Below are 12,142 nucleotides of genomic sequence, written 5' to 3'. Positions count from 1 at the left end.
ATTTGGCTGTCACACTCGTGGCAGTCTGACTCCAGGTAATGTGGTTTCAGGCACAGGACTGAGGAAAATCAACTTTGCTAACACACCCTGCACTGCCACATTGGGAGCACACTTACACATAGCTCCAAAGTGGACCCAGATATCCATTGCCATCAAAATAGCTGGTCTGCTCTTCCTTTATACCCCAGCAACAGATCCCCACTGACTGATCACAGGAGTCAGCTGGAGTAGGTCTCATTGATCCACTGGAAAACTACACTTACAATTAGGTTTCCTGGGAATCAAAAACATCAGAATCCAGATTGGAACACTGCTATAAGAAACACTATGAAAGGGGAAAATATACAACTGTAACATAAAATAAGCTCAGTAAGTAGAAATCTCAGACATACAAAATTATTTCTCCAAGTTTTAAGACGTTGTCTACCAGAATGAAAAAAACATAGCAAACAAAACAAAACCCAGAAATGCAATTGCCAGGGTCATAGCCCTTAATTCTCTGGTGAAAAGGGAAGAGGACTGGAACTAGTGGTGGATGTAGAAGTCCACAAACGGTCGAGTTAATGAACAGACAATCTCACGATAGTTTCCTGCTATAAAACTTTGAGATCCAATTTAAGTCCTCATCTTCTAAGGAATGAGAATTTCCTACCACACACACACACAAAGTACATCTACTTTTTCCTAGAATGTTTCCTGAAAACCCCAAACTGCTGGAGGCAAAGCTACTGTCAAAAAGTAGGCAAGTAAACACCACCTTCTTTTCAGGATTATTTCCACCGTAGCTTCATCTGCAAGTCTAGGTGAGAAGTGCAGAACCACGCATGCTGCCTAAACTGTTACTCCAAAATACAGTATTGTCAAACTAGAAAGGAACAGGGTGTTGAACAAACTGTAAAATGTTTTGACTCAAAGTGTTGTACAGCAGATGGAGCTACAAGAATGGCCCACAAATAGCCACCTACACTTGAGAACACCCAACAATGATAAATATACAGAATCTATCCTACCAAGGGAGCGTCTTTTTTCTACTGCAAAATGACACACAGATGTTCACAACAAAGCAACACTCAAAGTTTCACATCAACCAAGATTTAAAAGAAATAAATGCAATTAGTTTGTAATACTTATTTGGGTGTCACATAAAAGTTCAAGTTCTTCTCCTGACCAGTATCTATAATTGTGTCACCTTTGCTTCTCTTAAGAGAGATAAAAACAGGAGAGGGGCTGGGACTGAGAAAAGGCATTTGTTTCCCCATATGGCAGTGACAAAAGTGAAAATCATTTCTTTCAAACCAGATTCCTACTGGAAGATCATTTGTCTATCCATTACCATGCTTCCCAAGAAGATCTGGACACCCCTCCCTTTTATCAGAGCTAAGTGCACTGCAAGGGTTCCACAGGCTCCCTTCACCTCCTCTATGTTCCTCTCTCCAGAAAATGATCCTGGATGACTGCTGGATTTGCCAGCCAGATCCAGAAACGCTCCTACTGCCTAATGACTTTATTTAGCAAAAGAGAAAGTTTTCTAAGTGAAAACCTGATCACCACAGCTGAGCAGAAATATTCATAGGTTTTAAATTAAGTGCCTACTTTCTCTTCCTTCACAGAAATGAAGGACTTACAGGTGAGTTTCTGTTGATAATTCCAAAGACTTTGAGAAATCCTGTGTTAGAAAAACCACAGGATTCCCTAACTGCTTAAACTGTTTCACATCAGCCTTGTACATTCTTGTACAGCCTTCAAAAAATCACTACTGAAATAAGCAGCTACATTCAAAAACAGTTGAATCTACCAAAGTTAATAATAACATTACATAACAAACCAACAAACATTAGTTTGGGAATCTTTGGATTAAAATACAGTTTTTCATCCTTGAAGTTCAAATAAGGGTTCTGAGAGAGATGTTTTGTATTAACCTAGACAGATATGTGCTAACATAATGTAATTTTTACTTTGTACTCACAGGGAATGGCCATCATCTAATAACCTTTCATCCCAATAAAGAACACAAAAAATAGATCTTCACATACATAAGAAGGTTATGAAATAACTGACCTACACCAAATGTAAAACAGGCTTTCAAGAAGTCCATCAGACGCTTCTTATGAATGTCTTGCACACTACCACAAGTCCCAGGCTGGAACAGCTCCATCACTGACACTCTCCTGGTGCTGAGGAATGCAGTGGATTTCCATGGCAGTGTACATATGGTAAAGTGATATAAACACAACAGTGCACATCACATTTACAAAAGTGCAAGCAGATTTTTGGATTAATAACACAGGAGAGATTAATAAATATGTTTTATTTTAATCCAGAAGTAAGATATTGAAGGCCCACTTTTGTGTGGGCAAGACATTCTTGGCCACTTCCCTACCCCCAGCCTCATAAGTATATGCTGAGGCTAGAATTCCAAGTATTTCAAGAGCTGTAACATCTCCCCTCATGTGGTACCTTCTCACCCTCAACCTGCTCAGGACAGAATAGCTTAAAATTCCTGCATGACAATATAGGGTTGACCTCCTATACTCCAAAACCTCTATGGAGTATTTTTAGAGACTCAAACAAAATGCATCTTGTTTCCTTTCAAGTCAGACAGTGGTCCTAAACTAGAGTGATTTATATAGGACAAACTGAGAATTAAGGGCCAATTTTCATAAACAAATTTCTTAAAGAAAATTTCATTAATGATAAACAAGTCTTGTCCAGAGCATCGTTTCAGAAGTGTTGATGAATACAAATAATGTGTGGAACTGGGATAAGATTGAGAACGGTGTCCATGTTGTGTAAACTGAAAAGGGAAATGCATGATATCTGCAAATCAGCCACATGGAAAAGGTTAAATACTTCTTTGCCAGACTCTAAGAGAGAATTCATCAACCCAAAGAGCAAGTCACTGTGTCACTGCCACTGCCTGGCATCCAGCAGGTACTTGGAAACATCAAAGAAATCATGTCCAACTGCACAAGTCCAAGAAACTATGTGCCAAAACCAAAAAAAGTAAAGCAAAACTGCACTGCAATACTTTCTGAGAACACAATTCCACCAGGAAGATGCTTTTCTTGGGATGAAAATCCTTTTCTTAACAGAATATCAAAATAGCCCTTCTCCTTAGGTAAAGATCTTCTCTTTCCTCGTGGGCCTGTCACGTTAGGTGGTCAGCCATGATCTTCCACAACTCCTGTAGGAACAGAAAAAATACATACAGGTATTTTCTCACATCAGTAGGTTGCAATTATGAAAAAGTTCAACATGCTCACTGTAAAACAAGTTTTAAGACATACCCTATACCTCCATCTATAGATAGTATCCATCTATGGATAGACACCAAATCCATGTCTGTAATTTCCTGGAACAATTACCAAATTATCTTTGAAACAGAGCACTATAGCTGATTGCTTCATTCTTGTAGCATGATTTAAAAAAATAATGTGCATTTAGTATAAAGTAGTTTGTTCTAAAATAGTTTGAAATTAGCTCAGTTGGTCAGAGCATGGTGCTAATAATGCCAAGGTTGTGGGCTGGATCCCTGTATGAGGCAGTTTATTTAAGAGTTGGATTCAATTGTCCTTGTGGGTCCCTTCCAACTCAGAATGTTCTGTGATTCTGTCATTTCATTGATCCACATGATCTCGACTGATAATCCTGCTAATCCTAAGTATTTTGACTGATAATCCTGCTCTTTTTCTTAGCCTGTGTTGACAAATGGTTTCAATAATGCTGGTAAAAAAACAGCTGAAGAAATAATTTACTGAGGGATCAAAGTCTCAAATGCATGGCTTATATAAACACAAACCCCCTTCTCAATCCTATAGACAACAAAGATGAAAAATCCTTAATCACTTCATTTCTTTAGAATACATTCATATATGCTTTGTCTGCTCCACAGAGGATAATTAAGCAGACTATCACATACTCTTCACCATGACATCTTTGAACTGTGGCAAAAGACTTAATGATAAATAAAAACATAGGCATTTTAAAAATGCATAGATTTCAAGGATCAGCAACCTTCCTCAAAGCAGCCAGGGAACGAGTTTACACACTTATCTGTAATCCAGGTTGCTTTTGAGTACTTTTAAAACTTTTAAGCAAGTTTTACACACGTTTTATGCCTGAAGATATCAGCATTAAGTAAAATAAACCAATCTCATGAAGTAACTGTGGACCCTGTCATCTCACTATGCATACACACGGTATGTTGACTACATACATAATTTCTTGGTACCAGATTTGCAATCCAGTGCAAGATTTGCATCTCCTTTAAAAAGATTCATTAGATTGGATTGTTCTGGAAGCCTGTTAGCTGTTAGTTACCCTGCATAATATTCCTAAGAGCAGATAATTTGGAAAAAAATGGAGAAAGAGAACCATAAGTGCTTGAGGGGTAATTAGATAACCAGAAATATTATGTATATTATTTCTCAATAACAGAGGTTTACAGCTAATTGACTTCTTTGTAGATATTAGAACATTATGTCCTGAACTCTGAACTGGAAAAGGAATCACTGAAAGTGTGAAATGAAAGCTCTCCTACAAGAAAATAAATGAGAAGAGATATTGGTTCCATTTTCCAGTTCAGTCACAAAAATGGCATTTCACAAAGTAAAAGTCTCTTATCCTTTGAGGAACTGAGGGCAATCTCAGCCACTCTACTGCTGGTGATAGAAAATCAATTCTGTCCCAGCCAAAACCAGGACATGTCAATCTAGTACAGATTATGTAAGCACAAACAAGGATCATTTTAAATCAAAGAAACTAAGTGGAAATAAAAGATAATGTTTATTCTTCTAGTCTTCCTTCATGTTACATAAACAACTGATAACTAATTTGAGATTATTAGCCTAACACATTACATTTATTTTCATGAATGCCACTTACCAACTGCTCAATCCGTTCATAAACAAGGAACTGGCAGAAATCAAACTTAATGGGCTCCACTGTATATTTCATTTTTCCATCTTGGAGGTTCTCCAGATCATTTATAGTATTTCTAAAGTGACTGTAGGCTTCACATGTAATATCCATATGTCTTAAAGTGAAGTTCAGCCTGGCAAAAGAGTATGTCATTTAGAACATCTCTCCTATACTGGCATCTTAAATAGGTGTGTAACTTCCCTCAGCTAATGAAAAAATGAATCTTCTCAGCATAATGAACTCCCTTCAGCAGCCAAAAAAATGTATACCCCCATTTCTGAAAAGCAGAAAAGATGTTATGTCAGCATCAGTACACAATAACTCCTGGATGAACCTTTCCATTGATTTTAGGGCACTTTGCCACAACAGAATCATTGGCTTGGCTTCCTGGACAAACACCTGGCAACAAACCACAGGAAGAGTTATTGCTTACATATCTCTAGTGATTTAAGCAAAGCCTATTTGTGTATCAGCTTATGAATGGACTGCAACACACAATTACTTAAAAACATTCATTGATTCCTTGAAAGCAAACAAGAGAAACCATTCTAGAGTTGTTCAAGCTAGGAAATAAATACCCTAATGCTAAACCACTTAAATCCACTCTGTGACCTCAAAAATATATAGCAAATGTTATCAGGCATTATATCAATCTAGCCACCTATTTATCCTTATTTGCACACAGGGTATCTCAGGTGAGGCAAAGGTAGGACAACAAAAGGCAAAATCCTGCTAATCTCAGATTCTGAACTGATAAAAATTAAGCATGCAGAAAAAGAGCTTATCCTGAGCATATACTGCAGCCTGTGATCATCCGATACAATGAAAATCAGAAGGCAACCTTTAATTAAAACACACAAAGGGTTTAGTGGGCTTTATATTAAGTTCTTGGTAATACTTACCTCTTTTCCAGTGCTAAGTAAACTGTGCAAGAATTTCTCAAGTTGTGTGTGATTCTATACAGAGTTCTGAACAAGGCATCTGTCAGGTCATCATCATAGAACACTGTAAAAAACAAGATTAAGAGCATATGTATAATTTAGGATATAATTTATTTAAGTGTCCATTATGAAACAACAACAGGCCTTAGTTTGATTACTCCAGTCAAACATGTCAGTCTTTTATCTAAGTGCAAAGTATATTTTTGATGGCAACAACTGACCCTGTAAGAGTATTCACTGCTGTTATTTATGCCAGGCTTTCTTTAAGCTTTCTCTCATCAGAATGGGACTCATTTGTCAGCCAATTTACAGGCTTTGACAAGAATTCTTTCAGCTTGGAAATAATCTTACTACAAAGCTAAAAAAAACAGGATATTAGAGAGGAGAGAGCCTCTTTCCTCACAAAAACCCACACCAGGCCATAATTAATTTACTCTTATAACCAGATCTCCTTTGAATGCAGGATACACCAAAGAAAAGGAAGAGCTACAGCTTGCAACATCTGTTCTCATAATTGCTAATTCAGAATGTAAATATAAGCATTTAGAAAAGAAAAATACAGGCAGGAACACTTAAGGCAGAACTTTGGCAAATCAGGTAAGGATCTGACCTATTAGATTTTAAAAGCAAACTAGGTATGTTTAAATTATTACTCATAATGCTCGAGTGTTTGATTTAAAAGCTTACTGTTTATATTTCCCTACCATCAGCTGCCATTATCACAGAACAGTGATCAAGCAAATCAGCAATCTCTTCTTCAGACCAGCTATAAGAAGCTTCAGGATCTGTAAGAAAGAATATGGCTTTGGTGTACATGATTAAATGTCTCAAATGACTGGAGAAAAGGAACTTCCTAGCTCCTGTGGGCAGCTGCTACTCCATAAAGAGAGCACACCACTCAAGGGAAATCAAAACCTTCCCTGTTCATTTCCTGAAGTTCCCCCAGTCCTCTGCTTTCTCTCTGTTATGTCCAACCCTCCCAAGGCTGACTGGCAAGCAAAAGTTTCACTTCAGAATTCACAATCCTGTAGCAATCACAGCTTTAAATACATTAAAGCAAGGACACCTTTAAACAAAACCCCAGATATATTCCTATATAAGCTTTGATTAATCTTCCTATTTTATCATGCTTTTAAAAATTTATTGTTCATTAAAGAATCTTTACTTGAAAGTCTAATAAACTTAAAACCTTTTCAACTGGTAGTATCAAATATTGTCATTAACCAGAATTTTCTTTGAGGCCCAAGAGAGGCTTTTGAACATGTAACACCAAACACCAAGCCAAATCTAAAAGGAGCCATTATAAGCACCTACCAGTGCAGAATTCATCTTTCAGCCAATCCAGTTCTTTCACTTTAATTTCCCCTCCTGGAAGTGAACAAAGATCCCATCAGTCACAAACAGCCTTTCAGACAGCACCTGAGCTAAAGTAAAGAGTCAAAATGTGACCATACAGCACCTACCTCCTGCCTCCATCAGGTGCTTGTTTAATGCAACATTTTGCTCACACATGGTCAGGAGATCTTCACCAACATCTGGAAAAGAAGTGATAATGATATTAAAACCAAAAATATTTTGCATGGGCCATCTATGCCTCTCAGACTCAAGGTTTCAATCCCATGAGATAAAGGAAAATTCAGAGCAACTCTGTCCACTGATGACTGCTCCCTTAGTATCTTTCCTCCTTTCGTCTTTCAGTTCCAAGTTCTGAGCAACCCTTGAAGAAGTTAGATCCTACCTATTTTAATCTGGACACGCTATCTTGAGTTCACTGCAACATATCTTGCTTTTAAACTCTTGAGCTTTCTCAGCCCCTTGAGAAAGTTCCTGTATTTTTCAGTAAATAACACAAACTGACACACATTAATAAAAATTATTAACTATAACTGAACAGATGAGTCTGAAAATACCAGGACGAAAGCACTACTTTGGCAAGTTTCATGAAGATATTTAACTGAAAGGAACAGCCTTACCTGTGCAATAAACTCTTTTGGCAACTGTTCCCATGATAATGCTGGTGATTCCAGTGCCACCTCCAAGCTCCAGCACAGAGCAGCCCCTGAACGTGTCCCTTTTAAAGAGAATGTAATCAGCCAGAAGGAAGGCAGCACGCCAGACCTGGGGACAAGGGAAGCACTTAAAACTGAATCAGTTCTGAAGCACATTCCATGAAAATGAAGATACCACAAGGCAGAACACGTACTTGTTTACCAACGTCTTCTAAGGGGGTTGCCATAGTGTGTTCTGTGGAAATGAGAGTAGAACAGAAAACTATTATCTCAAAATTGTTCAAATCAAGTTCCACAGTGTCAAGTTTGAAACTAAGAGTATGCTTCCCTTTCAAATACAGAACTAAACACTCTTCATTCTATAGAATAATGCTGGATAATGCCAAACACCCACTCTAACTAAGGAGCACTGAGTTCCCTGTAGTATACAAGTGCCCAAATCCTTTCCAGAGAAAAAAGGTAATTTTTTATTTGCAGTATCACAGTATTGTGTTCATTATTTTCTTTCCCTTAACAAACTGCTGTTCCATTTCTGAAGAAAACCTATTTTTCTTTTGTTTTACTGAAACATATTTGCCACATTTCTCCCAAACTTGAAACTTATTATTTACCTATTTTAACAACATCACTGCGAGTGCACTCATACTCTTCATCTTCAAAAGCATCTTCTTTCCCTTTCATCAGAATTACAGGGCACACTACATCCCTCAAAAGATCCTCTGCTTGCAAATCAGAGGCACTTCGAGGCCTTCTGACCACTTCCAAGTCTCCATCATCATCTAGCAGAGCTTCTACTCCTTCACTATTTAATTCTCCTTCTTCTTTCACGTTACTCCTGTCCTTGTCACACAGTTCATCTCCACTTGTGCACTGGTGTTCTCTTCCTGTGGTAATTTCTCTCACGTGTTTCCCAGATGCCAAATCTTCTGTGCTCCAAAGGAGTTTGAAATATGACAGGAATACTGTAAGAACACAGTGTGGGGGGAAAGGTTAGACACCACATGAGGCAGAACCTGTGCACAACTTCCACATGCATGAGATTTTGGCATGCACTACATGTATTAAAAATCAACAGAGTAAAACATGATACAAGTAACTTGAGATACAGTTTTATTTGCTATGAAGAAATTCTTCTGTTATTAAGTTCTGTCAGCAGAAATTAACAAAGCACTTTCACAGTCCACTGGCTGACTCAGCATCTGCACAGCCACAACGGGCACGTTCATCTGATTTAGTAATATTTATTTTAACTACTGGCAGAGGGGATGTTTTCTTACATCCTACAAAAGTTCTGTTCACAGAAGTTCAAACTAAGTTCTAACTAAGTTAGAATTCATTTATTCTGGTTAAGATTCCTATCTTGTAAGAAAGAAGCATGTTCTAGTAAAATGCAAGTTGAATTTTTGTATACTGCTTTCAAAGTCTTTAGGAATTCAAGCAACTTCAAGCCTTGAAATTGGCTCAGTATATAAGAGCAGAAATAAGTGCAAAGGAGGCAAAACTGATGCTTCTGTAATTTTTTTGAACTGTTTAAACTGATTATTCAAAGAGATTAAACAACTGCAGCTATTCTCAATGACCAATTAATTAAAAATCTTTTACAACACTCAGTGACATCAGCATCTATTAAAATTTTAAGTTATTAAAACATGCACCTTGCAATTTTAATTACAGGAATCTGTACTGCCTGAATATCATACATAAGGAAGAACAGACATTCCATAGTCCTTCCATCTATGTTCATTCCCAACAAAAGGGAGGAGATAAAGTGCATGCCACCACTGCTTTCAACAGTTTCACAGTTCATGGAGTTCTATTCCAGTTCCTTTCGTAGGCAAGATGTTCCAAGGTGGTCTACTGAAATCTGACTAAGGTTCCTCTCTAGTGAGACCATTTTTAGCTAAATCTAATAAAATCTTCAGTGCCTGTCCTAGCATAACAAATTTTTAAAGTCTCCACTGTTTGCATGATGGCCTGATGAAACTAATTGGAATAGAGGATCATCAGTGAATGAAATGCTTTGTTCTCCAAGTCCATTCTGATCCTCTGCATTACTACAGCATTCAAAAGATGGAAAGTCAAACTGACTCAAAGGGGAAGAGACTAAATCCCCACAAAACTCCCCAAAACCCAGCAAAGTGGCACTGGTAGATTGTTATGGCATTAAAGGCTGTCATACTACAATGCAATTCTTGTCTCAATAACCGGAGGAATGTCCCAGACAGAGCTCACTGAAATATGTAGAACACACTGTCACTTCCTTCTGCTGAAAGGCTCTTTGCACCAAGCACAATCACAGCTAACACATACCAAACAGCATGAAGACCCACCACAGCATTAATTACCTGTGTTTTGACCTGAATAGGGTAAAAATTATTATTAATTTCCTTGTCAGGCCTACTTTGATAATTTTTCACATTGTCATACACCAGAACAGATGCAGAAGTTACTTTTTTGATATCACAACTGGGTTTGAAAAAACAATTAACACTTCTGTCACAGCAGGACTTCTGTATAGAACATTTTGCCAGCAGCTTCAAGGTCAGTTCCCTTGACAACTTTATAGCAACCTACAAGCTGGCAATCAGCCAGGGGCATTTGCCAAATAATTTCCTCTACAGCCTTGACTCTTCATATTCTGTCAGTTAAAGGCATTGCTATGTTGAGTTTCCTTGTTGACTTTTTTTTTGAAGCAAACACCTCCCTCCCAAAAAAACACCAACCCCTCCAACAACAACAAAAAAACCCATCAAAACCAAAAATCCACCACGTAGCCCAAAGAAAGCTGTTATGCTCCCCTGGAATAGATAGTAAATCATCACATAAACATTTAATTAAACTTTATAAAATAATTACTGATAGTTTTATATTTTAAACTTAAGTCACACTATTTAAAACCCCGGGGTTCTCACCTTTTCTTTGTGTATAAGAAACATCACAACCTTATTTTAAATCATGACTCCCAAAGTGCTATATATATATGCTCAATGAACCATTAAATTAAACCTGCAAGTGAGTAAATTTGGTTACTTTTTCTCAGAAAGTAATTCAAAGTTTAATTTTTAAGACAAATCCTACAAGTTTTCCTGCAAGTCCTACAAGTTTTAAGACAAATCCTACATGTCTGCAAGTTTTCTTTTTTGGAGTTAATTTCAGGAGGATGACACAGTTAGCCCTCTTTCTAAAGACTGAGTAGGAGGTGGTTTTGCTTATAACTGGAATAAAATATGTAACTATTAATATCAACCACTTAGAGGAGGATTCAGCCTTCCAAAGATCTGAGTACAGTTAAAATACAGCTCCATCAGTGTCAGCATCCATTACCTGGCTGTCCAACTGCATTCAGTCGTACCATGAGGTGTCTTTTGCTTGGGCAGAGCAAGTGAACATCAGACAGCACAGTGTCACTTCTAAACGTGGGGTTATCCATCTCCTTCTCTGCTAAATCTACCATAGGGTGCTGGTGAGAGGAACATCTGCAGTGCTCAAACAGCCCCTTATGCAGTGCTGCCACAAAGGGATTCCATTCCCTTCCATTTACAGGTATCCAGTAACAGTTTTGCTCACCAAGGGAAACTCAGGACATCGTTTCTGAGAAGGTGTGATCGTGCAAGCTCCACTACGCTCCAAGACAACAAGTTACTCATCAGGATATTCAACCTAAAACCAAACACAGGCAGCTTTTAGTAGTAGCCTGACACTGTCTGAACATTGCTCCAGCAGTATTTCAGAAGATAAAAATCAGATTACACTGTTCAATAAAGTAACAATGCTCCACGGCTCTCTTTTACAGAATCTTCTAATATATAACTGTTAGTAGTTCAATGGCAGCCTGTGTATTTTAGGAAGAGCTACTAATTTGCTTGTGTTACAAGCAACCTCCCCTGAAAAAAAACATTACCATGACTGCACAGAATTACAAAGCCTAATCAAGGTCTTCAAAGGGAATAAGGCCACTTCCTGCGTTGGCATTAACATCTTGAATGATTATGATAAATTTGCTGTTATCCAGTGCTTGAACAAGATCACTGAATGGTTCAGGCTGGAAGAGACCACAGCGGCTCATCTGGTCCCACCTCCCTGCTCAGGCAGGGTCATTCTGGAGCACAGGATGGATTCCAAATGGTTCTGAGTATCTCCAGTGAGGGAGACTCCACACGCTCTGTGGACAATCTGTTCCAGTGCTCGGTCCCTGCACAGGGAAGTTCTACCTCGTGTTCAGGTGGAGCTTCCTGGGCATCAATTCCTGCACTTTGCTCATGCCCCATTGCT

The 12,142-nt window shown here is 38.1% G+C and overlaps 1 protein-coding gene across 1 annotated transcript; it reads right to left on the bottom strand.

Annotated features, from left to right (window-relative positions):
• Positions 1 to 2,289: 2,289 nt before the first annotated feature.
• Positions 2,290 to 11,427, bottom strand: METTL22 (methyltransferase 22, Kin17 lysine). Its single transcript, XM_053992486.1, has 10 exons — positions 11,195 to 11,427; positions 8,482 to 8,832; positions 8,065 to 8,105; positions 7,835 to 7,979; positions 7,325 to 7,396; positions 7,176 to 7,229; positions 6,566 to 6,646; positions 5,823 to 5,925; positions 4,885 to 5,053; positions 2,290 to 3,184 (listed from the first exon to the last, which is right to left on the bottom strand). The coding sequence occupies exons 1-10, from the start codon at positions 11,322 to 11,324 to the stop codon at positions 3,149 to 3,151; spliced, it is 1,182 nt and encodes a 393-aa protein (XP_053848461.1). The 5' UTR covers positions 11,325 to 11,427; the 3' UTR covers positions 2,290 to 3,148.
• Positions 11,428 to 12,142: the final 715 nt, after the last annotated feature.

This window comes from Vidua macroura, chromosome 16, assembly GCF_024509145.1.
Source record: "Vidua macroura isolate BioBank_ID:100142 chromosome 16, ASM2450914v1, whole genome shotgun sequence".
Classification (NCBI taxonomy): Eukaryota; Metazoa; Chordata; class Aves; order Passeriformes; family Viduidae; genus Vidua; species Vidua macroura.
The sequence above is the reverse complement of the archived record's forward strand: the minus strand, read 5'-3'. Positions and strand labels throughout refer to the sequence as shown.